The 23,064-nt window shown below is 52.8% G+C and overlaps 1 protein-coding gene across 2 annotated transcripts in view; it reads left to right on the top strand.

Annotated features, from left to right (window-relative positions):
* MXRA8 (matrix remodeling associated 8) overlaps positions 1-23,064 on the top strand; it is a 50,925-nt gene that overhangs the window by 8,997 nt on the left and 18,864 nt on the right. The window contains exons 2-5 of one of the 2 annotated variants that reach the window (XM_074975533.1): positions 4,479-4,502; positions 6,569-6,877; positions 7,561-7,662; positions 9,176-9,634. In XM_074975533.1, the coding sequence (XP_074831634.1) occupies positions 4,479-4,502; positions 6,569-6,877; positions 7,561-7,662; positions 9,176-9,634 (894 nt within the window). Of the gene's footprint in view, positions 1-4,478; positions 4,503-6,397; positions 6,878-7,560; positions 7,663-9,175; positions 9,635-23,064 lie in introns of both variants that reach the window. The other variant, XM_074975532.1, reaches the window with a different exon arrangement.

Here is a 23,064-nt window from a genome sequence, read left to right as displayed (position 1 = left end):
TATTCCGTCACTGCATGGGGGTGAATTCTAGTGATTTCAGTGGCTGTCTACTTACTGCAGCCCTGGGACAGTTGGTCCTTCTCAACTTACTTGACTTAAACCCCTGTGCTCCAGGTGGAGCAGAGGTCATCTACTAGTCTCCTCCACTTCACTCTGTCTCGGGACAAAACTTCTAGCTGACCCCAAGGGCGCCCCGTCTGTTGTAGTTCAATCTCAGTCAATCTTCTCCGCATTGTCCGAGGTCTTCCTCTTTGGTGTTTTCCTTGCGGGTTCCATGAGAGAGCTTGATGGACTCTGCTGGGTGAGGGTTTTCTGAGAGCGTGGCTGAGCCATCCCCACTTTCTTCTCTTGATTTCAAAGTCAAGTGGTTCTTGTCCTGCTCTTTTCCAAAGCTCCTCATTTGTGGCCAAGTCTCGCCATTTGATGCAAAGGATGTACCTCAGGCATCTGGTTAGGAATGTCTGTAGCTTGTGATTTGAAGATGTTTTAATTGGTCCTCTCCCCCAACCCCCAGCTATTTCAGGGCTTGGTTATGAAGCTCAAGCTCATTAGCACATGAGCAAGAAGTTAAAAAATTAGGAAATTTGCCTAATTCCCAGTAAAGGTGTGACTATTATTTAGCATTGGTGACTCGGTTTCCCCCCCAGTAAAAGTAACACTTACACGGTAGAAGTATTGTGAAGCTTGTTTGGGCCATGTTTGGAAAGCACTTTTTAGAATCCTTTGAGAGTGCTGTAGAAAGGCAAAGTATCATTCCCCTGTACCCCGAAGCTAAGTCTGAGCTTCCAGCAACAAAAGCCTGAGCATTAATGTTCTGTGTCATCACGGGCTTTGTAATCCAAGAAAACTGGGATCTCACATGCAGGAATCACGTCTCTGCTTGGAAACAAAAAGCCGTCAAGTAGCACTTTAAAGACTAGCAAAATAATTTATTAGGTGAGCTTTTGTGGGACAGACCCACTTCTTCAGACCATAGCCAGACCAGAACAGACTTGATATTTAAGGCACAGAGAACCAAAAACAGTGAGCAAGGAGGACAAATGAGAAAAAAATGATCAAGGTGAGCAAATCAGAGAGTGGAGGGGTAGAAGTGCGGGGGGAAGGTCAAGAATTAGATTAAGCCAAGTATCTAAATGAGCCCCTGTAGTGACTCAGAAAATTCCCATCCTGGTTCAAACCATGTGTTAATGTGCCGAGTTTGAATATAAAAGACAGCTCGGCTGTCTGCCTTTGAATAGTGGTGTGAAAATTTTTCTTCGGTAACACGCAAACTCTTAAGTCGTTAACAGAATGGCCCACTCCATTAAAATGTTGACTAACCGGTTAGTGGATCTGGAGTGTTTTGATGTCTGTTTTGTGCCCATTAACCCTTTGTCTAAGGGAGTTAGAAGTCTGTCCAATGTACAAAGCATCTGGGCATTGTTGGCACATGATGGCATATATGATGTTAGTTGAGGAACATGGCTCACCTTGATCATTGGGCGGTGGTTTTGGGGCTGTGGCAGCAGCAGCGGCAACTCTGGTGAGTCGCTGGCGTCAAGTTGGAATGGGGCCAGGGGGCAGCTGGGGTGCCTGGCTCTGGGGGAGGGGAGGGCACTGGGTTGGAGCAGGGCCTGGGGTGCCTGGCCCTGGGGAAGGGAGGGCACCGGGTTGGAGCAGGGCCTGGGGGTGCCTGGCTCTGGGGGAAGGGAGGGCACCGGGTTGGAGCAGGGCCTGGGGGTGCCTGGCTCTGCAGGAGGGGAGGGCACCAGGTTGGAGCAGGGCCTGGGGTACCTGGCTCTGGGGGAAGGGAGGGCACCGGGTTGGAGCAGGGCCTGGGGGTGCCTGGCTCTGGGGGAGGGGCGGGCACTGGGTTGGAGCAGGGCCTGGGGGTGCCTGGCTCTGGGGGAGGGGAGGGTGCCAGGTTGGAGCAGGGCCTGGGGGTGCCTGGCTCTGCAGGAGGGGAGGGCACCGGGTTGGAGCAGGGCCTGGGGGTGCCTGGCTCTGCAGGAGGGGAGGGCACCGGGTTGGAGCAGGGCCTGGGGTACCTGGCTCTGGGGGAGGGGAGGGTGCCAGGTTGGAGCAGGACCTGGGGGTACCTGGCTCTGGGGGAGGGGAGGGTGCCAGGTTGGAGCAGGGCCTGGGGGTGCCTGGCTCTGGGGGAAGGGAGGGCACCGGGTTGGAGCAGGGCCTGGGGGTGCCTGGCTCTGGGGGAGGGGAGGGCACCGGGTTGGAGCAGGGCCTGGGGGTACCTGGCTCTGGGGGAGGGGAGGGTGCCAGGTTGGAGCAGGGCCTGGGGGTGCCTGGCTCTGGGGGAGGGGAGGGCACCGGGTTGGAGCAGGGCCTGGGGGTGCCTGGCTCTGGGGGAGGGGAGGGCACCGGGTTGGAGCAGGGCCTGGGGGTGCCTGGCTCTGGGGGAGGGGAGGGCACCGGGTTGGAGCAGGGCCTGGGGTACCTGGCTCTGCAGGAGGGGAGGGCACCGGGTTGGAGCAGGGCCTGGGGGTGCCTGGCTCTGGGGGAGGGGAGGGCACCGGGTTGGAGCAGGGCCTGGGGGTGCCTGGCTCTGGGGGAGGGGAGGGCACCGGGTTGGAGCAGGGCCTGGGGGTGCCTGGCTCTGGGGGAGGGGAGGGCACCGGGTTGGAGCAGGGCCTGGGGGTGCCTGGCTCTGCAGGAGGGGAGGGCACCGGGTTGGAGCAGGGCCTGGGGGTGCCTGGCTCTGGGGGAAGGGAGGGCACTGGGTTGGAGCAGGGCCTGGGGGTGCCTGGCTCTGGGGGAGGGGAGGGCACCGGGTTGGAGCAGGGCCTGGGGGTGCCTGGCTCTGCAGGAGGGGAGGGCACCGGGTTGGAGCAGGGCCTGGGGTACCTGGCTCTGGGGGAGGGGATTGGGTTATGTAGATGGGGTGTGGTGAAATTACGAGTGCTGAAACGTGCCACGAGGTGACAAAGGTTGCTGAGCGCTGCTCGTAGATGCCTGCTGAACCAGGTTCAGCACACCGACCTAGAAGGGGAAGACTCCATACCCCATTGCTAACTCCATGAGTCACCCAGGCCTCCCTTGCTGCTGCGCTCCAGCCACGATCCCTAGAATTGCTGTGGGGAGCCGGCTGCATGTCATAGCAGCAGCAGCAGCAGCAGAGGGGCAGTTGTGCCTTGACACCCTTTGTGGGAAAAGGGAGGAATTTGCCTCTTCCAGATTGCAGAGCTCAGATGGAAGGCTGGGGGCATGGCCTGTGGGCCCCTCCCGCTTCAAAGGAACAGCTCTGAGGGCCTCGCCCTGGCTGACCGCACACCAGGCAGAATGAAAGTCTCTTATCTCCCCACAGTGTGGTCAGCCTCGCTGCAAAGCACCATGTCCAAGCAACCAGAGACCAAGGTGATGTTCCAAAGCTAGTTCAGGGGTATGTGCTGTCCCAGCAGGGGAACATGGTGGGAGGGCAGGTGTTTTGGTAATGCCCAGCAGTTCCCCACCCAACCACTGTCTCATGGTATTCTGCACAGAGCCAGTCTGTTGGGTGAAAAGCCAGCAGCTGTTAACCCCTTGTCTCCATTAACATCCCCCCATCCCCTCACCTTGGCTGCTGGGGGAGGAGCTGGTAGAAAAGGCTGAGGAGGAAGAAAAGCCTGTCAAAGACAAGGCCTCGTTTCCATTGTGTGAAGCCAGCCTTTGCGGTGTGAGGGCAAAGGAACAGGCCCCGTCGGTACGTTCCTGTCCCTTAGCTGTGAGACTAAGCTGAGAAGTGGGGTGTGCCTGCAGTCTGGCTGAGAACACTGCTGTGCCTGGCCTGGGATGGAAGGTCAGGGAATGCCTGAGAACAGGGCTGCAGGTTGTCCACTACTCATCTATAGGACCCACCGAGGGAAATTAAGCTGGGGTTATAAACTCTCCTCTAGCTGGAACTGCATATTAAAAGGTGAATGCAAGGACTGGGAGAAATCCCTCTGTCTCTTCCACTGCTTTCAATGTAGGCACGGTTAGCAGGCACAGTGTTTGATCTCTGGAAGTTGCCACAAATAGCAGGCAAGCCGGCAGCTGCTAAGTTTCCAACTCGCTTGGCTCCCTTTTCCAGTGATCACCTTGTCCTAGGCAGCAGGAGTAAAACAACCAGAAGAGAATCCAGGTGGGAGGAGGAGCCAGCTCAGATCATTGGGGTTCTATGTAATTTAGTGCCTCAGGTAGTCTCTGCAAAGCCATGACCCAATCCCACTAGGTTTTTGACTCCATGTCTCTGCCCCATTCTCCAGCATATTTTTTCATCTGCTGGAAGTTCTCTGGGTCAGGGCTTCTCATCTCTGGTGCTTGTAAAGGGCCTTGAACCATGGGGATCAGCTGGTGTGTGAGGCCTTCCGCCCGAGCACAATATGAATATTAAATCCCTGCAATATTGAAGAGGAGCTAAAGGATGCAATAATAAAAATAAAGGAGAGGTGCTGGCTATGAATGTATTTAATAGTCACTCCGTGACTTTGTCAATAACGTTGTTTTCTCTTCTCCTTCAACAGGGTCTGTTGTTTATTTGTATTCAGGTAAGTGACACCTTTTTCGTCTGTGCCGGTTTCAGGATGGTTAGGAGTATGGGAACTGATCCTACTCACCTGGAATTCAGTGGGCAATTTATTGCTGAGGGACCAGCCCCACGGGGAGAGCTATCTCCCAATTTTGAACCCTAGAGGGTTAGCACTAAGGGGAGAGGGTAGGTAACTTGGAGCAGCTTTAGGTGGAGGTATCTGGACAGAGCTGGATAGAATCCAGGGTTCTCTGTGGATTTACAAGGAGCCAGAGGCTGGCTTTTATCAGACTGCTTTAAATGTCGCCCTGTGGGGTTCCCACGGGATGATTTCTGGTCCTTGCTTTATGGGTGTTGCTCTGTAGGGCTGGGGAAGGCTCTGGGCTCAGTCCAAAAGCCATTTGGGAATCATGGATTCCCCAGTGGGTTGGCATGTGCACATCAGGCTAGTTAGGTACCGCAGTGTGTATTCCACACCTAACTGCAAGCACCCCGGTTTGGAAGTCTTGAGCCCAGGCTTGGTGGCAGTTGCCCATGGGCCTAGTTGATACAAATGGGCCTCCAGGCTCCCAGCCACCACCAGCGGCAGTGCAGCAGGACTAAGGCAGGCAACACACCTGCTCTTGCTCTGCATTGCTCACAGAAGTGGCCCACTCTGCCCCGGTAGCCCTGCCCCCACCCTGACTGTCAATTCTACAGCTCCCATTGGCCGGAAACTGGCCAATGAGGGCTGTGGAGGCGGTGCCTATGAGCAGAGGCACGTGGAGACCCCTGGTTCCTGCCAGAGGGATGTGCCTGGAGGAAGGTGCCAGCCCCCTCACCCTACCCCCAACCCTCTGTTCTAACCCAGAGCCTGAATCCCTCCCTCTCTTGCTCCCACACCCAAACTCCCTCCTAGAGCCTGCGCCCAACCCCCTGCTCCAGCCTGGTGAAAAAGTGAGGGTGGGAGGATGGAGCGAGTGGAGGATGGGGCCTGGAGGAGGGGCAGGACGGGGTGTGGGCTTAGGGAGGAGCAAGGGCTGGACAAAGGTCTGTGGGTTTGCACAGTGAGCTGGTTGGCAGCCCTGCCAGATGGGCGTGTGGAAGCCCTGGCTGTGCCAGAAGACCATGGCCAGCAGCACAGCTGGCAGCCCACTGGGCACCAGCCAGCACAGGCGCAGCACCAGCCAAATGTCAGGGGCAGGCCACGCCCTTGCAGGCACAGCTTGTGTCTGCGAGTGGGGGTCACTGACTCTTCTGCCCTGGGGCTCTGAATTGCTGCTCGTAGGCCTGCTGGAGTATCAAGTTCAGCTGCAGCAAAAAAACATCCTGCTCCCTGGAAGTGACTGACAGGGAATTTAAGCAGGCGAGGTGCAGGTCTACGCTAGGGGAGGAAGTCGACCTCGGATATGCAACTCCAGCTAGGAGACTAGCATAGCTGGAGCCGATGTACCTTAGGTCGAATTTCTCTGCCATCTGTTCAGCTTCCCCTACTCATCGCGGCTGCAAGGAGTCCTGGGGTCGACAGGGCACCCTCAGCATTCCATTTAGCAGGTCCATACTAGACCCACTCAATCAACCTCCAGCGCATCACGCCAGTGCTAAGTGTAGATCACCTCTAAGGGAGTGCTGGGAGGACACAGCAAGCAGAGAGGAAACGTAGAGACTTAGGAGGCAGTTTAAATGCACGTTACAGCATTGGAGTTCGACTTTTGTAAGGCTCACACAGACCTTCCTGCTCCTTCCTCCCTGAAACCGTTGCTCCCAAAACACATCCTATGGAACAATCCTATAGATCCTAAGAGCAGTGAAACCAACAGGGTTCTATCGCGATGTAACTGGGTGCCACAGAACGGAGAGGAGTATCAGAACAAGTGGGTAGCGTGTCTCTTCATTTCTAGACCCTTACAAAGTGCCTTTAATTTTCTAATACAGTCTGTGGGACTTTTCCATGAGGGATGGCTGTAGTTTTTGGCAGAAGAGTTAATTTGATTTGGAGCGGAAGAGCTATAGTGATTCCAGATCATGCTGCCATGACTGACCTGCTGCATTCACACAGCCTTTGCCGTGTCAACCTCCACCAGTCTGGCCTCTCTCTGCCCACAGTGCCAGCGGATGCGTCGAATCCTGAGAGCGTGGTGGTGTCGGTGTCGAATGTCAGCGCCGTGGCTGGGTCCCAAATGGTCCTGACCTGCAAGAGTTACCGCATGATCTGGACCCAGGACCGGCTGTTCGACCGCCAGCGCGTGGTCCACTGGGACTTGTATAGCAACCAGGATGGGGATTACAAGGCGGAGAGGCTGTGTGACATGTACTCGGCGGGGGAGCAGCGGGTGTACAGCTCCTACAACCAAGGGAGGATAACCATGCCCCAAAACGCATTCACAGATGGCAACTTCTCACTGGTGATCCAAGGTACCAGGAGCCAGAATCCTCTCTCCTCCCATTGCTGCTAAAGAGCTGCAGCTCCATGCTCTTGTGCTGTGACTTCCTCATGGGAAGGGCAGCCAGAGGAGGTCATCTGAGATGCAGGAAATGCTGTGGTCTGACCACAAAGAAAGTGACCACAGTTCGAGAGACGCTTGCCTTGCAGTCACTGGGAAAGGCTTAATCATGGTGTGTCAAGGGGAAGAATGGCCTTATAGGTAGTGCCCAGGACGAGGATTGAGGGGAGCTGGGGTCCAGTCCCAGCACTGTCCTGGAATCCCTTTGTGACTTTGGTTGAGTCACTTCATTGCTATGTGTCTCAGTTCCCCACCTGTAACATGCTCATTCCCTCCCTCCCTCTGTCTAGCCTATGCAGATTGTAAGCTCTTTGGGTCTCTTAGAACAGAGATATACAATGCATAACACAGCCATGGTCTGGGCTGGTGGTATTGTCATGTAAATGATAATTCAAACGACCAATCCTCGTTAGTGACCTGGGACCAAATTGTGCACACGCCCAGCCCTGTCCGATCAGCTCCTTGCTGCTGTAAAACGATGGCCCCGTTTGTCAAAAGTGCCTCCGGTACAGCCATGCAACGGGGGAGCTGCACAAACAGCCACAAACAACCATCACTGTGCTCTTAAGTGTTCTTCTCCTCCCCTCGTGCTAGATGTGGCAGAGAGCGACCAAGGCACCTACTCCTGTAACCTCCACCATCACTACTGCCACTTGTACGAAACGGTGAAAATCCAGCTGGGGGTCACTGAGGAAGGTAAGTGCCCAGGATGGAGTGAATGATGGGAGTTGGGTGGTGAGTACTTCCTCAGCCCCAGCCAGACAGAGAGCTCTGGGTAGGGGGAGCCCTGTGCCCACCAGGAACTGGGTTGATTTTGCAGGTGTATTGTATTGCTAGTACCCTGCGCCCCGATCCAGCTTTGGTCCGGGAGACCCCTCCTCCCACACCTGGCCTCACATAAATCACTGGGGGTCAGTGCGGAGGGAGAGCCTGGCAGAATAGAGGCCCTGGTGCTACACCCTAAAAGACGTTCATGCTCATGGCACCTTCCAGCCATCTGTGAAGTGTCAATCTCTGTGCCGGTCGTGGGAGTCTGGCTGTTTCACAGCTCGTTGGGTTCTTACATGTATCCTGTGTTTCCAGCACCCCTCAGAGCTTGTGCCCCACAGCAAAAGCATCCCCTGAAATGTAACCCCTGCCATAGACTGCCCCATCAGCTGCTTCGCTTCCTGCGGCCCCAACCCGCCACTCGAAAACCCTCCATCAGAGGCTTGGCCAAAGAAATCTCCCTCCCACCTGGGCCAGAGAACTTGGCCCCTGGACCTTCCACGGTAGAGGAACCCCTGCCACTGACTACACCTTGCCCCCAGACGAGAGGGCAAGCTAGTAGGGACTGCCAGCCACTTGGATGGAGGACTGCTTGCTGTAGACCATCCCCTTGCTGCTAGCATCATCTGTAGGTTGTCTGAGCTGAACAGCCAGCTGGCTTTCCCTGTCGCCTTGCCGCTGGGGAAGAGTGGAGGCTGCCCTCTCTTGCTGTGATGAGAAGGATGAAGGGCTGAGTGTTCAGAAGCCTACGGGGAACTTGTAGAAGTGGGTGGTGGGATGGGACAGGAGCGTTGTCTGCTCTCCCACCCTGAATGTTTCTGTTGGTATAATACAAACACTCAGTCAGTCTCCAGGAGCCTCGGGCTGCTTTTTTTGTTTCTTCTATTGCTGGGCAACAGCAGTCTGCAAGCCAGTGAGCCTGTAACTCCTCCAGTAATTAGGGCATGGGTGCAGCAACACATTTCCTGCAAGGAACTGCCGGAGATGCTTGGAGAATTGGGACCCAGTGCGCTGAAGTTAAAATTTGTCATTGTTTCCCCGTTCTCAGTCACTGGGGAGAACATGCTCTTCCGTCTTCCTGGGGCTAGTCACAGTCTCTCAGCTACCGGGAAGGAAGGATGGGCTCACAGTTAACACATCAAATTAGACCCAGGAGTCCTGCACTCCTAGCTCTGGCACGACCTCTGTGCCAGGTTCAAGCTGGATGCTGCCCCACCAAGCGGCTCAGGTTGTGGAGCACTGTGTGTTCCTTGGGTGGAAGCACAGAGTATGAGACGATGGTTGTTTCATTCTCGGTGGTTCCCAGCACAGGAAAAGCTCCTGGTCTTAGACAGCAGACTGCAGGGACAATAGTGTAGCATTACCCGTGTGCACTGGGTTGTTTCCGGATGGAATTGGACTGTATCTAGTTACCCAGCTGCCTCATGTGTCGTCTCTGCAGCCAGGGAAGTGAAGAGGTACTGGGATGGCGAGAAGGCCGTGATCATTGCCCTGAGGGCCAGCACTGTGGTGCTCCCCTGTGTGAACCGGAACCAGATCTGGACCGAGCGGCACAGAGAGGAGGAGCAGCAAGTGGTCCACTGGGACAGGCAGCCACCGGGAGTCCCGCATGACCGGGCGGACCGCCTCATAGACCTGTATGCCTCCGGCGAGCGCCGGGCCTACGGGCCTCTCTTCATCCGGCAGAAGATGAACATCACCGAGACGGCCTTCGCCCTGGGCGACTTCTCACTGCGGATTTCGGCCCTGGAGAGCGCAGATGAGGGCACATACTCCTGCCACCTCCACCATCACTACTGTGGCCTCCATGAGCGCCGGATCTTCCGGGTCTCCGTGACGGAGCCAGAGAAGGAGAAGAAGGTGGTGAACCTCACGTACACCAACAACGTACCTGCAGTAGGTAGGTGACCTTCGGAAAGGGGTGGGCCTCCCTCCAAGGAAAGAAGTGAGCAGTCACAGTCCTGCCCAGGGCTGAGCCAGGCTGGTGGAGAGGAGCCGTAAAACAGGCCTATGGGCCTTGCTGTCTGGGAACGCTTCCAGTTCTGGAGGCTTTTGTAGCAGGCACAGAGACGGCTCTGGTAGCTCTGTGTTGCCCTCACAACAGCCCTGGGCTGCAGGGAGACTGTGGGGCAGGCTGGAGAGCACATGACCAAGGGATTCTGGTGACTCTGCGTCCTTGCAAAGCTCCGCAGAGGTCATGCAAGCAATTTACAGCTGCTCTCAGGGTACATCTACACTACCCCTGCCAGGGTCAGTCTTGCGGGGTTCCATTTCATGCCCTTAGTGGGGACGTGTGAAATCAAATGATCTGGGGTCAACAGTCGACCCCGCACTCCTCAGTCTCACAAGGAGTTTCTCCCGTCGACCTCCTGCCAGGTGGGTGGCCAGGTAAGTTGATTGTAGATAAGTCAATTCCGGCGACACCATTGCCCTAGCTAGAATTACACGTCTGCGACTGACTTGAAAGTCTAGCACAGACCTGGCCTGAGAGGCTCCCCTGCCTGAGCCAGGGCCACGTGTGACTCCAATGACCCCCTTTTTTCAGCGCAGGAATGAAGCTGCCCCTAAGTTCTTGTGGGGCAGTTGGTGTCTTTGTGTGGCAGGTGGCTTCGCCGATTGCTCTCAGGGGAAAGCTTCCGCAAAGACCACTCTAAAGCCAATCCTGGGAGCCTCTGGGCAGGGCCTGATCCTGCGCCCCAGCTCCCACTAAAGTCAGTGGGAGGGAGTCAATAGTACTCAGCCCCTCTGCAGCCCACGGGCCTGATTCTTTTCTGCCTTGTATTGTGGGCCACTGATGCAACGTGCGCGCCAGAGGTTACTAGGCTGGTGTGGGAGGGAGCATTTCACACTTCCTCTGAACATGTGTCTATGTCAGGCAGTGGAGGATCAGGCCCTAATTTCCCCCTCCCACTCCCCTAACCCGCTGCCTCCCCATTTACCATACCTCATGTTTTCTTCTCTGGCCAGGTGCTTGCTGACAGCCAGTTCAAACCCCAAACCGTCCCACTCGTCGCAGGCCACCCCCCTTCCCCCTTTAATAATTTTTGAGCCTTCTGGGCCTTCATTCTTTATTAACATTTTAAAATATTCATCGTGGTTTAATATTTATTGGCTGCTTAATCCTGAATTTAAACGTGCTTCATACATCTTTAAGTAGCTCCATTCCACTTCAGCAAGAGGCTTACCGAAGCCCCCATCTCCCCGTGGGGAGAGAGGCCGGCATCCAGAAAAGCGAGGTATTATCAAACAGAGATCGCCTGCAGGGCTGAGTTACCAATATTGCTCATTGCTGCCACCGCTTAGCTTCGAGAGCCATGTTCTATTGCCATTTTCCAGGAGTGTCCCTTTGGTACCGGCTTTGCTCTTTGTGCAGGGAGGGATTGGGTAACCTGAGGAGGTGTTGGATAAAATATGGGAAGAACTAGAAACAATATAACAAAGGCAGAATAGCTCCTGCATCAGTTCCCCTAAACTACTCGAGCGGCACATTAGGACACATCTAACAAATGTTCTGGCTGGTTTGAAATAGCACTGAGAATCTCCTCCATTCCCTGACTTCATGTTGATGTGGCATAATTACATTGTGTCTCCTTACTGCATGCCACAGCTGTCCACGAAGGACATATTCATCATCTGTTCTACAAAACTTAGCTTGGCGTTGCTGTGGGCTGGCCGCAGCAGCTGTGTTTCACCCCAGAGGTGTTTGCATTTCAGTGGTGGGGAAGGCGAGCCCAGTGTAGTGTGTTTCCATGTAAGTGGGGCCTCTGGAAGAAAAGATGCTGTAGGTGTATGAGATAATACTGATAGCTTGTGCCCTGCACCAGAGTCGGTCACTAATGAAAAGAAAGAAATGGTTATTCCCATCAAAGAAGCAAACTCAGGGGGCCTATCTCCCTTTACATCAGTGTTTCCCAAACTAATGGGGCCACAGAACACTTTTGGGCTTGGAATATGTTTACAGAACACAGACATGCTGGTCCAGAGGAGGAGGAGGTTTCATACCACAAAATTGCCACACATAATGCTCAAAAGTTGATTTAAGAGTTGGGTTTTTCTTACGTCTTCTATTTTGAAATCAACAAAAAATAAGATAAAATCATCTCAATGAACAACTGATGTCCTTCTGATAGGAAGGTGGTTAACAATCCTATAATTGAGTATGAAAATTAAGTATAAACCCAAAACAAAACATCAATACAACAGCCGAAAGAAGGATAGTTAGTGTCATTCTTTTGTACAAAAATAGAGAGGACAATATTCAAAACAGGACTGTCCTTCCGAAAGCTTAAAAATCATTTTTATGAAAAAGCAATTCAAAACAAATTAGGTGTGGAAAATATTTTTAAACTTTGTGGTTTTATTAATTTATTATTTTTACAGAAAACTACTGGAAAATAAAAATGAGTAACAGTTGACACTTTTTTAATGGGAAGAGTGGTTTTGCATCTCTGTTTCAGCATGAGTCACATAATAACTATACTGTTACGAGTGTGTTATAAATATAAATAGACCTACAATCTAAATTGGATGCAGAAGGTCACCAACAAGGAATTATTTAGGAAGATAATCTGAAAGAGAACCTACTGCAGAAGGTTATACAATGCAAGGTACAGCTATTTGGGCATATCTCGGAATGAACGAGGAACGAAAAATCAAGACCCTGGTATTCAGCTTAATGGATGGTTCGAATAGGAGAGGCCGACCCCACAGAGGATGGGTAGATGGTATAGTAAATTGGTGCGGAGCTAGTCTACAGAAACTAAGCCACTCTGCACTGGATAGGGACAGACGGAAGGAAATAGTGAGGGAGGCATCGGACACAAAGGGGCGCTGAGCCTATGGTTTCTGATGATGACAATCTAAATGCTGTTCAAATACCTTAATGTGTTGGATGCACACAGTTTCTGAGTCGATATTTCAGAAGAAGAAATATCGGTAGCATTGAAATTTTGTCATGGAATGTCTATTCACGGCGTGGTCCCGGGAAACGCTGCTTGACACCAGCTGAAGTGTAAGCAGCAAAGTAGAGTACAGAGAAGGGAGAGCGGAGTCAGCCCTACAGCCTTAGCCAAGAGCCAGTCAGCTTTTAGCTCATGTAGAAGAGGTTCATCGCGTTAGCCCAGGGGTGGGCAAAATATTGCCTGTGGGCCAGATATGGCCCACCAAGGCCCCTCCCTCCTCCCCCCCGTGGACAGGCTCCCTGCCGGCCCCCCCCACATGTCATTCAGTGTGGCTGGCTGCAGGACCCCTGTGCTTCTCTGAGCGCCGTTGTGAGCCCGGGAGGCGGCAAGAAGCTTCGCATGCTGTCCCCGCCCCCCATCCGAATCTCACCGCTCCCATTGGCTGTGGGCAGGGGCAGCATGGGAAGCCTCTGCCCTGACCCTGGCTCGCAGGGGCACTCAGAGACACAGGTGGTGGCTGCCGTGAGCACAGGAGACAGGGAGAAGCCCTGAGGGGCCTGCTGGGCTGCTGGCTGGGGGCCACCTTGGTTAGCGCCTCCCATCCAGAGCCTGCCTTAGGCACCTCTGCCCCGCCCCCCCGACATCCCTGTCCCAGATCACAACCCTAACCCTTTGCATCCCCAGTGCTGCACCCATACCCTCTCCCCAACCCTGCATCCCCTCCTAAAACCCTTACCCAAGTCAGAACCCCCTCCTGCACCAATATCTCCTCCTCCACCCCAGTCCCCTACCCCGCGCTCCTGTCTGCACCCAACCTCCATCCCAAACCCTGCACCTCCTCCGTTAATATCAGGAACAAGTGCGGCTCTTGACCACTCACCAAGTTCTTGGCGCGCCCCCGCACCACCAAAATCATTGCCTACCCCTGCTTGAGCTCCCCAGGTGCCAGGTTCGATGCCAATGACCCAGTTGCATTGGCTTTACACTGTCTTCAATGGTTTTTGTTTCTTCCTGGTAAATTTTTGCCAGAGTTTTTCTTCCTGACATTTCGTCAGAGTGCCCAGGGGTAAATGAAATAACATCAAGTGCCCCTGCTCCCGTTCTATGAATTGAATGATAGCAGCGGCTGCTACTGGGTTGATAAATGCAGCCTTGCAGGTCAGAGCATGCTGGATGACCTTAAGCAATGTGGAGTCTAAGGATCAGGGCAGGGACAGTGGGAATCAGGACACCTGGGTTCTCTTCCTGAATGAGTCTGTACTCCCACAAGAAGCAGGGTGACCACTTTGTGCCTGCACAGGATGGAGAGAGCTTCTGGCATCAGTGCATTAGCTGTCATTGATACTCATGAAATGCTTTGAGATCCTCTGATGACAGGTGCTATCAAAGGGTACAGAGTGTGAACTGCGCCCAGTGTGCAAAGTATTAGTACAGCAGAGGAAGGCGGCTTCTGTCACTTTGGTGAATTGGGTCCTGGTCCAGCAAGTCTCAGGCAAGGCTTACTCACATGAATATTAAACCTGCGTCCTACAGCAAAGAGACTTTAACACCAGATTCCAAAGGGAGACATCTGAACTGGAGTTTGTTCTCCGATTCGACACTTTGTGCCTTGGTCTTAATAGAGATAGCAGTTACCTTACACGTTGCAAAGACAGCTTCTCCATCTGTGATATTCATAGCGATCTCAGGCAAGTCACTTAACTTTCATTTCATTTCATTTCATTTTTTTGTTTTCTCTCTCTCCGTTCTCTGTCCAGCACTGTTTCCTGATCTGACGAAGTGGGGCGGCCCCACAAAAGCTCATCACCTTATAAATTATTTTGTTAGTCTTTAAAGCGCTACAGGACTGCTTTTTGGTTTTGTGAGGATTCAGACCAACACAGTGACCTCTCTCTGACTGTTCACATGAGTAGGCCCCACTGGTCTCCTTTGGCCACCAGCAAAAAAAAGGAATGGAGATGACCCTGTTCCCTTTGAAGCCAGTGGCAAAACGCCCCCCCCCACTTCATTTCAAGAACACATAAGGTGGATTTTTTTTTGGTTCGGAGCCTTTGCTTAGTAGGTCCACAATGGGCTGGCTGCTGTGCCCTTGGGGCTGCACCCGAAGAGTATGGATCTCAGTGAGGTCTGGATCAGGCCCTAGGGTAAAGCAATGCAAGCCGGTTCAGCTGTTCAGCTTTGCTCCCTTGGGCGGTAAGTGCTCCTCTGGCCCAGAAAACACCATGCTAAGAATTTGCTGAATCGGTGGGAACTGGAGAGAGGCTGGAATGTCTCCTGTGCCTGTTCCAAGCCCATCACCACCATGCAGGACACCACAGCAGGTCCTGTTTCCATAGCAGTGGGAGCAGCCGGGAATGGACCCCTCCCCACTCCAGGTGCACCCGTGTAAAAGTCCAGTGGAGAAACAAAAGACAAGGAAAACACCGAAAGATCACAGAACCCCGAGGCTGGCTTTTCTGAACCAACGGCGTCGGTTCCAGGCAGAGCGCCAAGGCTGGATTCATTTCCAAACAGGAAACTTCTTCCTGCTGCAAATATAAACATGGGTCAGATCCTGATCTCAGTTGCACCTGCATAAATCTAGAGCGTATCCACTGGAACGACTCTTAACTACGTCTGTGTCGCTGAGAGAGGAATCAGGCCATTGTCTCCACTGGGTAGTTATTGTAGCACAGTTCCCAGAGCTATGCTCAGTCCTCTGTTGGCCTCTAGGTGTGGCTCGAGGCAGCAATGAAGCTACGCCCATTTACACTGGCCAGGAATCTGATCCCTGGTGTTTTGGTGGCAGGAATGTCAGGGTGCCTAATGGTTTTCACTGAAAATCAGCTGCCCTGGGTTAACAGAAAACAGCACCTCCTTGGAAATGCAGGCAGTCTGCTTATTTTGTAATAAGTCCTTACCACGCTGCTTGGTTTATATTTCAGCCAAAGGTCTCAGAACAACTCTCAAACATCCAATCCCTTGTCTCACACACCTGTGAGCCAAGGCAGGAAAAGTACCCCAAAAGTTACTTGAGTAAAAGTGCTTACTTCTGTGAGCTGAGGCAGGAAAAGTACCCCAACAGTTACTTGAGTAAAAGTGCTTACTATACTTGAGTATAGCCCAAATGGGGGGGTGCGCTTTTATTCAAGTAGTTTTCCAGAGGGTTATCGGTGACTTGTACTCAACTACATTTCCCTCCTCCCCCCAAAGCAGCTGTTCTTTTACTCGAGTAATTTTTTGGGTACCTTTTCCCCCACCTCTGCCTGTGAGATAGGTGTGCCTCTGTAAAACAGCCCTGTTAATTCCTCAGTGTCCTAAATGGAGCAGAGGGAATTAAATGGAATTCGGCCGTGTTTGAAAGAAACCAGGAATGGATACAGAAAGTGGCCATTCAAAGCTGCGTTCTCAGCAGGTCCCCAGTCCCATGGAGTGGACCCTCCCATCTGTGCAGAACTCTGTGGATTTTTGTGTAAGGGCCCACCTGTGTGGATTAGATTACGGGATTGTGGCCTCTATGTGTAATGCCATTGGTTTCAGTGAGCTTAGTCTGATTTGTTTGTGGGGGGAGCGGATATCAAAACCTTATATCTTGCATTGCTGGCTATGTTAAACAGTACTGACTAGTTCAGGGAACTTTAGTACAGTAGCTGGAGTGCTTGTGGACATGCAATATTTAGACATATTGCCAGTTGGGCTCTTGCATGTAGCATAAAACAGTAGCACCTAAGCTTACAGGTTCATGGAAAACCAGAATGGCAAAAAATACAGGCTAGGTAGAGTTCCTGGCTCTGCTGCTGCCTGCTGAATGACCGTGGGCAAGTCATGTTGCTGCCTGTGCCTCAGTTTTCCCATCTGTAATATGGGGATAATGATGCTGGTTTCCTTTGTAAAGTGTTTTGTGATCTGGGGTGAAAAGCAGTTGACAACAGCTAGATTCCAATAGTAAATAACAATAATTATTAGGCCTACTAACAAGGGGTGGGGGCCCAGGACTCCCAGCTGCCACTGCTGCAGCAGTAGTGATGGCAAGACCCCAGGGCCTTTAAATTGCCTCCAGAGCACCCTGCCATGCACACCTTGCACCTCTGAGGGCAGGGAGGGCTGGCTGCCCTGGTGCTGCCTTTTCTACCGGAGGCGTCACCTCTTCCAGGAGTGTGGAATCACCTCCCCTCAATGCACACACCTTGCCCAGGGACCTGCGCAGGCTGTCAGCTGCCCAATAATACTAATAGTAATAAACTTGGTGAGCTAAGCCACAAGAGGCCCCAAACCATCTCCAGTCTATTGTTGGTTCTGTTAATGCAATCCCCAGTGTTCACAAAAGGCTAAGCCAACGCCAACCCTGTGCAGCACGCAAGGGCCAGGGAAGGCAAAGGAACAGCAACCTGCCGCTTTGTGGATTCTGCACTATCGCGTGGGTTAAACTTTTGCCTCTGTGGGTGCTCACTCTACCTAACAGCTGCCGCTGCCTTTAACAATGTGGAGTTTCCGCTAGGCAACCGGTGGCGCCACAAATTGGTTTTTAGTGTTCTGTAAGTTACCTGGTTCATCCCCAGTCGACCAAACCAACCACCGCCAGTGAATGTGCCATGAGGGCCATAAAAGACAGATATACTCTTGGGCTGAAGAGAAACCGATCGGGCCAGCAGCCTTTTGCTGAGCCCTTTGATTTTCCAGGGGCTGTGTTGTGACTGGCAGGGCGCCGGCTTTCTTTCTGAGCTTTCGACTCAGTCTACCAAGATGTGTGTTTTTAAGAAACACAACAACCTGCACCAAACCCAATAGCTCTATGTACAGAAACAGGGCCTTTCGCCACAGGATCGCAGGCACTTTGCAGGTGTTCATGAACACTCGCAGCACCAGGGTTCACGCCAATTTTTTTCCATCTGTGGGCAGAATAATTTTTGTTCTGTGCACCAAAGCATGTGTGAATGTGCACCACCAGTAGAAACACACACTGCCGGCTGTGGATGCGCTGCTAATCAGCTGAGTGGCACCTGAATCTCTCCTGGGCAGCTGCCCAAGTGCTCCATGTACAGGGAAAACTGCACAGAACTGTTGGGGAGCAACTCAGTTATTTTTGCCATTTTGCAGATATGGCAACTGAGGCATGGGGTGGCTTAAATAGTTACTCTGTCTTATCATCAGGGTCTTGTTCCTCTACCAGAGTGTACACTGACCCTCTGCCAATCAAAGGCCCATCCTGCGCATTAGGGACAGGATCACATTGTGAATTTCACATCTGTTGGCTTTGTAGCTGAACTGCCCCAGAGTCTGAGGGTGTTGGATGTTCTGTCCCACCCTCTGAAAACAGAAGCCCATGCTGGGATGTTTGGATTTGGCCCAAGCTCCTGGAAGGTTCACGAGGGGTCAGCGTCAATGTTCAGCGGAGTCAGAGCCAGTGTTCCTGAATCAAGTGTAAATGGGTTTCCTCCACAAAGCTTAGTGAAGACACAGCTGGGCTTTCAGAACTCTCCACCCTGCTTCACCTCCCCTTCCCAGAACATCCCACTGCTCTTACCAAGTGGGTAAGCAATGGTTTCCCAGGTTGGCCAGTCGTGTGTGTTCTGCTATTACAGCCATCAAACCCTCATGGCAAAAGAACACCTCAGCGATGGGTGAGCCCAGCCTTGTGCTAGGCAGGTCTGCAGGGATAGGAAAAGGAAATATATAGCTTCTTTCCTGGTCCAGCCAGCAGAGCATTAAGGGACTGGAGCTCTGGCCATACCAGCCCAGGCACCGTGTCCGCTTTCAGGTATCAAAAAGGTTGTTACAAAGAGGAGGGAGAAAAATTATTCTCCTTAATCTCTGGAGGCAGGAGAAGAACAATGGGCTGAAATTGCAGCAAGGGAGGTGTACGTTGGACTTCAGGAAAAACTTACTAATTGTCAGGGTGGTTAAGCACCAGAATTAATTGCCTCAGGGAGGGCGGGGTGGAATTTCCATTATTGGAGATTTTTAAGAGCCGGTTAGAGAAAGATCTGTCGGAGATGCTGTAGAATAGATCAGTGGTTTTCAGCCATCGTGCTGCCGGTTTTCAGCTGGCCTGCTGCGAGAATTTCCCAAGCACGCTATGACATTTTGTCAATCTGCAGAGCTGTGGCGAAGGGAAATGCTGGCCCTGCAGGTGCCTGTTCGCGCTGGGAGGCAGCTGAAATGCAGGGCTCGCAGGGAGCCTGCTCCCCTCACTGCTGTGGCCAGGGGGGGAGGCCGGCAGGGCTGGAGCATGTTGGAGCTGGGATGCAGTTTAAATGCTGTGTCCCGGCTCCAACAGGTGGCAGGAAGGGACATCTGCTCTCTGGACCTGCCTCCTCACCCCACGAGTAAGCAAACGTTTCAGTGGTTACTTGATTACTCAACATCCCATTTGATCCTTGGTTAACTTGTATGCACGACTACGTTGCAAACTTCTCTACTAAGATCATAACCACAGTAAATGTCAGTAAACGTGACATTTATGAGCCATCGATTCAGCTGAAAACAGTGGGTGTGCAGTGGCCTGGTTTGTCTCATTGAAGTGTGCCCTGTTACTGACAAGTTGGGACCCACTGCTCTAGAGGATGCTTGGTTCCACCATGAGGGCAGCGGACTGGACGCGACGACCTTGTAGTCCCTTCCCATTCTAGTGTTCTAGGATTCTGTGCTTGTCTGGCCGGGGCATGCCCAGGCATCCAATCACGCGTGCTGCCGTCCGCGGGAGGGGCTGCCATTTCACTCCTGCTCACAGCAGCAGCAAAGTGCTGAGCCTGAGCCTGCGCTGGGGAACCCTGGCTGACTTGGCAGGAGTCACTTTTACAGCACAAGCCCTGGGGACACGTCTCTGCTTCTCTGGGCCCAGGACCCAACGCAGAGAGAGCTGCAGCATTTCCTGTTTCCTGCCTCAGTTCTTCCTTCTCATCCCCAGTTTAGCATCTCCTAAAGCCCAGGGGTCCTGGGTCACTCGAGAGTCTAACTGAAGTCTGGCTGATGGGTTTAATTGGCTATTTGCTCTGTGGCCCTGCTGTAGCTGGGATCCTGGACCTTGGGGTGCTCAGCTCTGAGTTCAGGCATGTGGAGTTGGTTTGCAGTTTTGTACTGTGGAAACGAAGAGTTTCTAACATTCCCCAGTGGTCTGAAAATTAAAACCAGCTGTTGGAGTCATGATGCACTGGCTGGCTTCACCGCGCAGCAACCGACATTCCTCTTACAGCCGATCATCGCTGCGCCTGACTGACGCTCCGGAGGTGTCACGCCGCTTACCAGGGGGGTGAGCAAAAAGGCTCTGGGGAGATCTGGCAGCGCAGGCTGGGCTGACACATTCGGAGAGCTGGGGTCAAACCATGGGCAATCAGTCCAGGGGTCTCCTCCTAGTCTCTTTTGGGCCACATGGCAAAATCAGGCGCTCGTTTGGCGTAGTCTTTACTTACCATGGGCGCTGGCAGAACGATGCTCTTTCTGGGCAATCTTGTGCACGGTGGGCTGGGCTGGGGAAAGCTGCTGCTCAGTACCCACTGCTTGTCTCTGGTCTTCGCCCTGCACTTCTGTAAGCACCACGTGCCTGTTCAAAGGAACCTGGGTGCTCTCTCTTAGACCGGTGTCAATCCAGAACAACAGCGTTGCTCCCGGATGGCCTCTGGTATAACGGTGAGCGGAATTTGGGCCTTTTAAATGGTAATCTAGGCCCTAGGGAAGCCAAGAAGCAGAATGCTGAGGAAGTTTGAGTACGAGCCTGCCCGCGCCAGGCACAAGAGTCTGGATTCCTGGCCCCCTGCTGTAGCCACCAGTGACTTCTGCCTGAACACTCTGCAAGGTTCAAGGACTCTTTGGATGGTCCCCTTAGTCCATCCCACTGACACAGCAATTTCGCTCTGAAGGGGCTGTGGGGTCAGCATTCCCTGTTGGCATTTGTCATTGCCTGAACAACCGGAGGCTGCATTGCTTTGAACTCTGCCTCCAAGGGAAGTCTCCCACCACCCAGCCTGTGCCAGGGCTCTGCTATCTGCCCCGCCTCCAGATTTATCTAACCCAGCGCTTGCAAGCACACGTTTCCTTCTCTTTTTGGGAGAGTGGGGAGGGGAGGAAGGGAGAGCACTGACCCAGTTATTCAGGCTCTAGAAAAACATTCCATGTGCAAACTCTGTTTCCTTTCCCTGCTTGGCAGAGGAGCAACTGGGATCGAAAAGCAGCTGCGCCCGGAAGGGGAATGGGTTGCTGGCTGCTTTGCTGGGCTTTGATTTATTTAGAAGAAAATTCCTGCTCTGGCACAGCATATTCCTTCCACTCCATAAATTAGAGCACTTGGCAGGGCCGGGCCGTTTCATCTGTTAGCTGTTTGGAGCCAAAGCAGTGCAGGGCATGGCTAACGCGGCCAGAAACACTCGCTGTACTCTCGTGCAGGAGCATCAAGGGCTCTCTAGGCTTGCTGCTCCCTGGGCTGGTCCCTCTTTGCTAGGCAAGAGCAGCACCTCGATAAGCCGCAAGAGTCACCAGGAGCCCTTCTGCTTCCCTGGAAAGTCTTGGGAACGTTAAACACAAGCACATGTTAAAGATTGATGATTAATGCCCCATGCAGCCCAGACGGCTGGTGCTCTGGTGGTGACTGAGCTGGCCAGACTCTCAGGAGAGCAGGGTTCACTTCCTGGCCTGGCTATCTAGTGTCTGCTTGACTGTTCAAATCACCGAATCTCCCTGTGACTCAGTTCCCTCTCCGGTAATGGGGGTTAGTAATGCTTCCTTTGTCTGGATTGTACACTCTTAAAGGCAGGGCCTGTCTCTGGCATTGTGTATGCACCATGCTCAGTCCAAGGGGCCAGACTCCGCTTGGAGCCAGTGTAAACAGAGAAATAATAATAATGAAGATGGTCAGTGGGGTGTGTTGTATTAACGGACATGGAATCAAGGGGCCCAGGTTGTTAGTGTGAGGCTACAATACTATGGCCCTGCCCTGGTCAGCATCAAAGAGGTTTAAACAAGGGTCAGAGTCTGGTATACAGACACCTCTCAGTCTCTAAGGAGCAGGACAATCACCACTAATTCTCCTTGCAAACCTTTTCTTAAAGCTCCAGGAAAGATGGTGAATGCATTTGAACCATGTAGTGCGGGTTAAACCTCTCTAATCCGGCACTCTCTCACCCGCAACCTCCATAATCCAGCATGAGTTGAGTTACCCGGACAACCACTTATTGTGGGTGTGGCCGAGTCTCCTGTGACCCCGTAAAGTTTGTTTGCAGCCACCAGGCCAGGTACTCAGTGCTCTGGGCTGTTATTTAGCTGTAATTTACCCCTCAATGTCTTCTCAGAGCCCAGTCAGCAGTGGAGGTGTTGGTGATGTGATAGACAATATTGACCTCCTGTGGGCCAGCACATTCTCTCGTCCGGCACCAGTCAGGTCCCCAGGGTGTCGGATGAGACCTGTGTTAAATAACACTTTCGTTTCAACAGCCTTCTTCCCTGTAACCACAGGGATCTTTTCAAGAGGGATCACCCCATCAGCCAGTCTGAGAGGGTGGCAAGGAGGGTGCTAGGTGTACTTCTGATGGAAAGAGATTTTAGTTGGATTTGCTCAGAGCTGTGGTTGCTGTTTCTGTCAGAGTCCAGTCCAGCTTCCTTGAAGCCAAACCAAGCAAATTCATACGAGAGGGAAGAGAAGAGAGTAAGACAGAAAATGCAGCTTCTGGCTTTGTTGATTTTTTTTCCAGTGATGAACTGCAGTCTTACTGCTGGAAAAAACCAGGGGCTGTGCACGCTCTCGCCAGCCACTCTGAGACCTGGCAAACGGCAGTGTCAGATTGTTTGGGGCATTGCTTTTCTCTGCTGCCTGCTAAGCCAGACTCTTATTAGACAGAAGAGAGGCAAGTGTGCGTGTGTGTTGGGGAGATAGAGGGAGCCTCTCACATCCCAGATGGTATTTGGGATTTAGCCAGTGGAGGTGGTGACATTGCAGGGTGAGTCGGGGACACAGTGTGGTGGCAGCTATGGTGGGGATGGTCATTCCATCCCCTTCTTTTATAAGAACAGCCACACTGGGTCAGACCAAGGTCCGTCTGTCCCAGTGTCCCGTCTGCTGACAGTGGCTGACGCCAGATACCCCGAAAGGAATGAACAGACCAGGGACTCATAAAGTAGCCAGTGTTGCAGAACCCGCCTCTGTCTCTGTTAATTTGCCCCCCCAAGGCCTTTTCGTGTTAAGAGCCCCAAAAGGGAGTGATGGTGGAGCCCCAGCTGCCCCTTCCTGTTTTGTTCATCAGTTAGACAATTTCCAGCACCCCAGTTGGGGGTCGCTGAGCTCTGGCCCCACACTCCTCTGGCTTACCAGGCGCAATCTTTAGGCGCTTCTCAAATTATAGCAGGAGGCCTTTTTGTTTAGCCTCCTTTAATCTCCCTTTTGCAGCAACATTGGTAGTTGTCAGATTGTTGCAACGGCCCCTAAGCCCGCTCCCAGTGAAGGTAAACCTGTAACTAAACCTGG

The sequence above is a fragment of the Carettochelys insculpta genome, chromosome 23 (genome assembly GCF_033958435.1).
Source record: "Carettochelys insculpta isolate YL-2023 chromosome 23, ASM3395843v1, whole genome shotgun sequence".
Classification (NCBI taxonomy): Eukaryota; Metazoa; Chordata; order Testudines; family Carettochelyidae; genus Carettochelys; species Carettochelys insculpta.
This window is presented reverse-complemented; position numbering and strand designations above follow the sequence as displayed.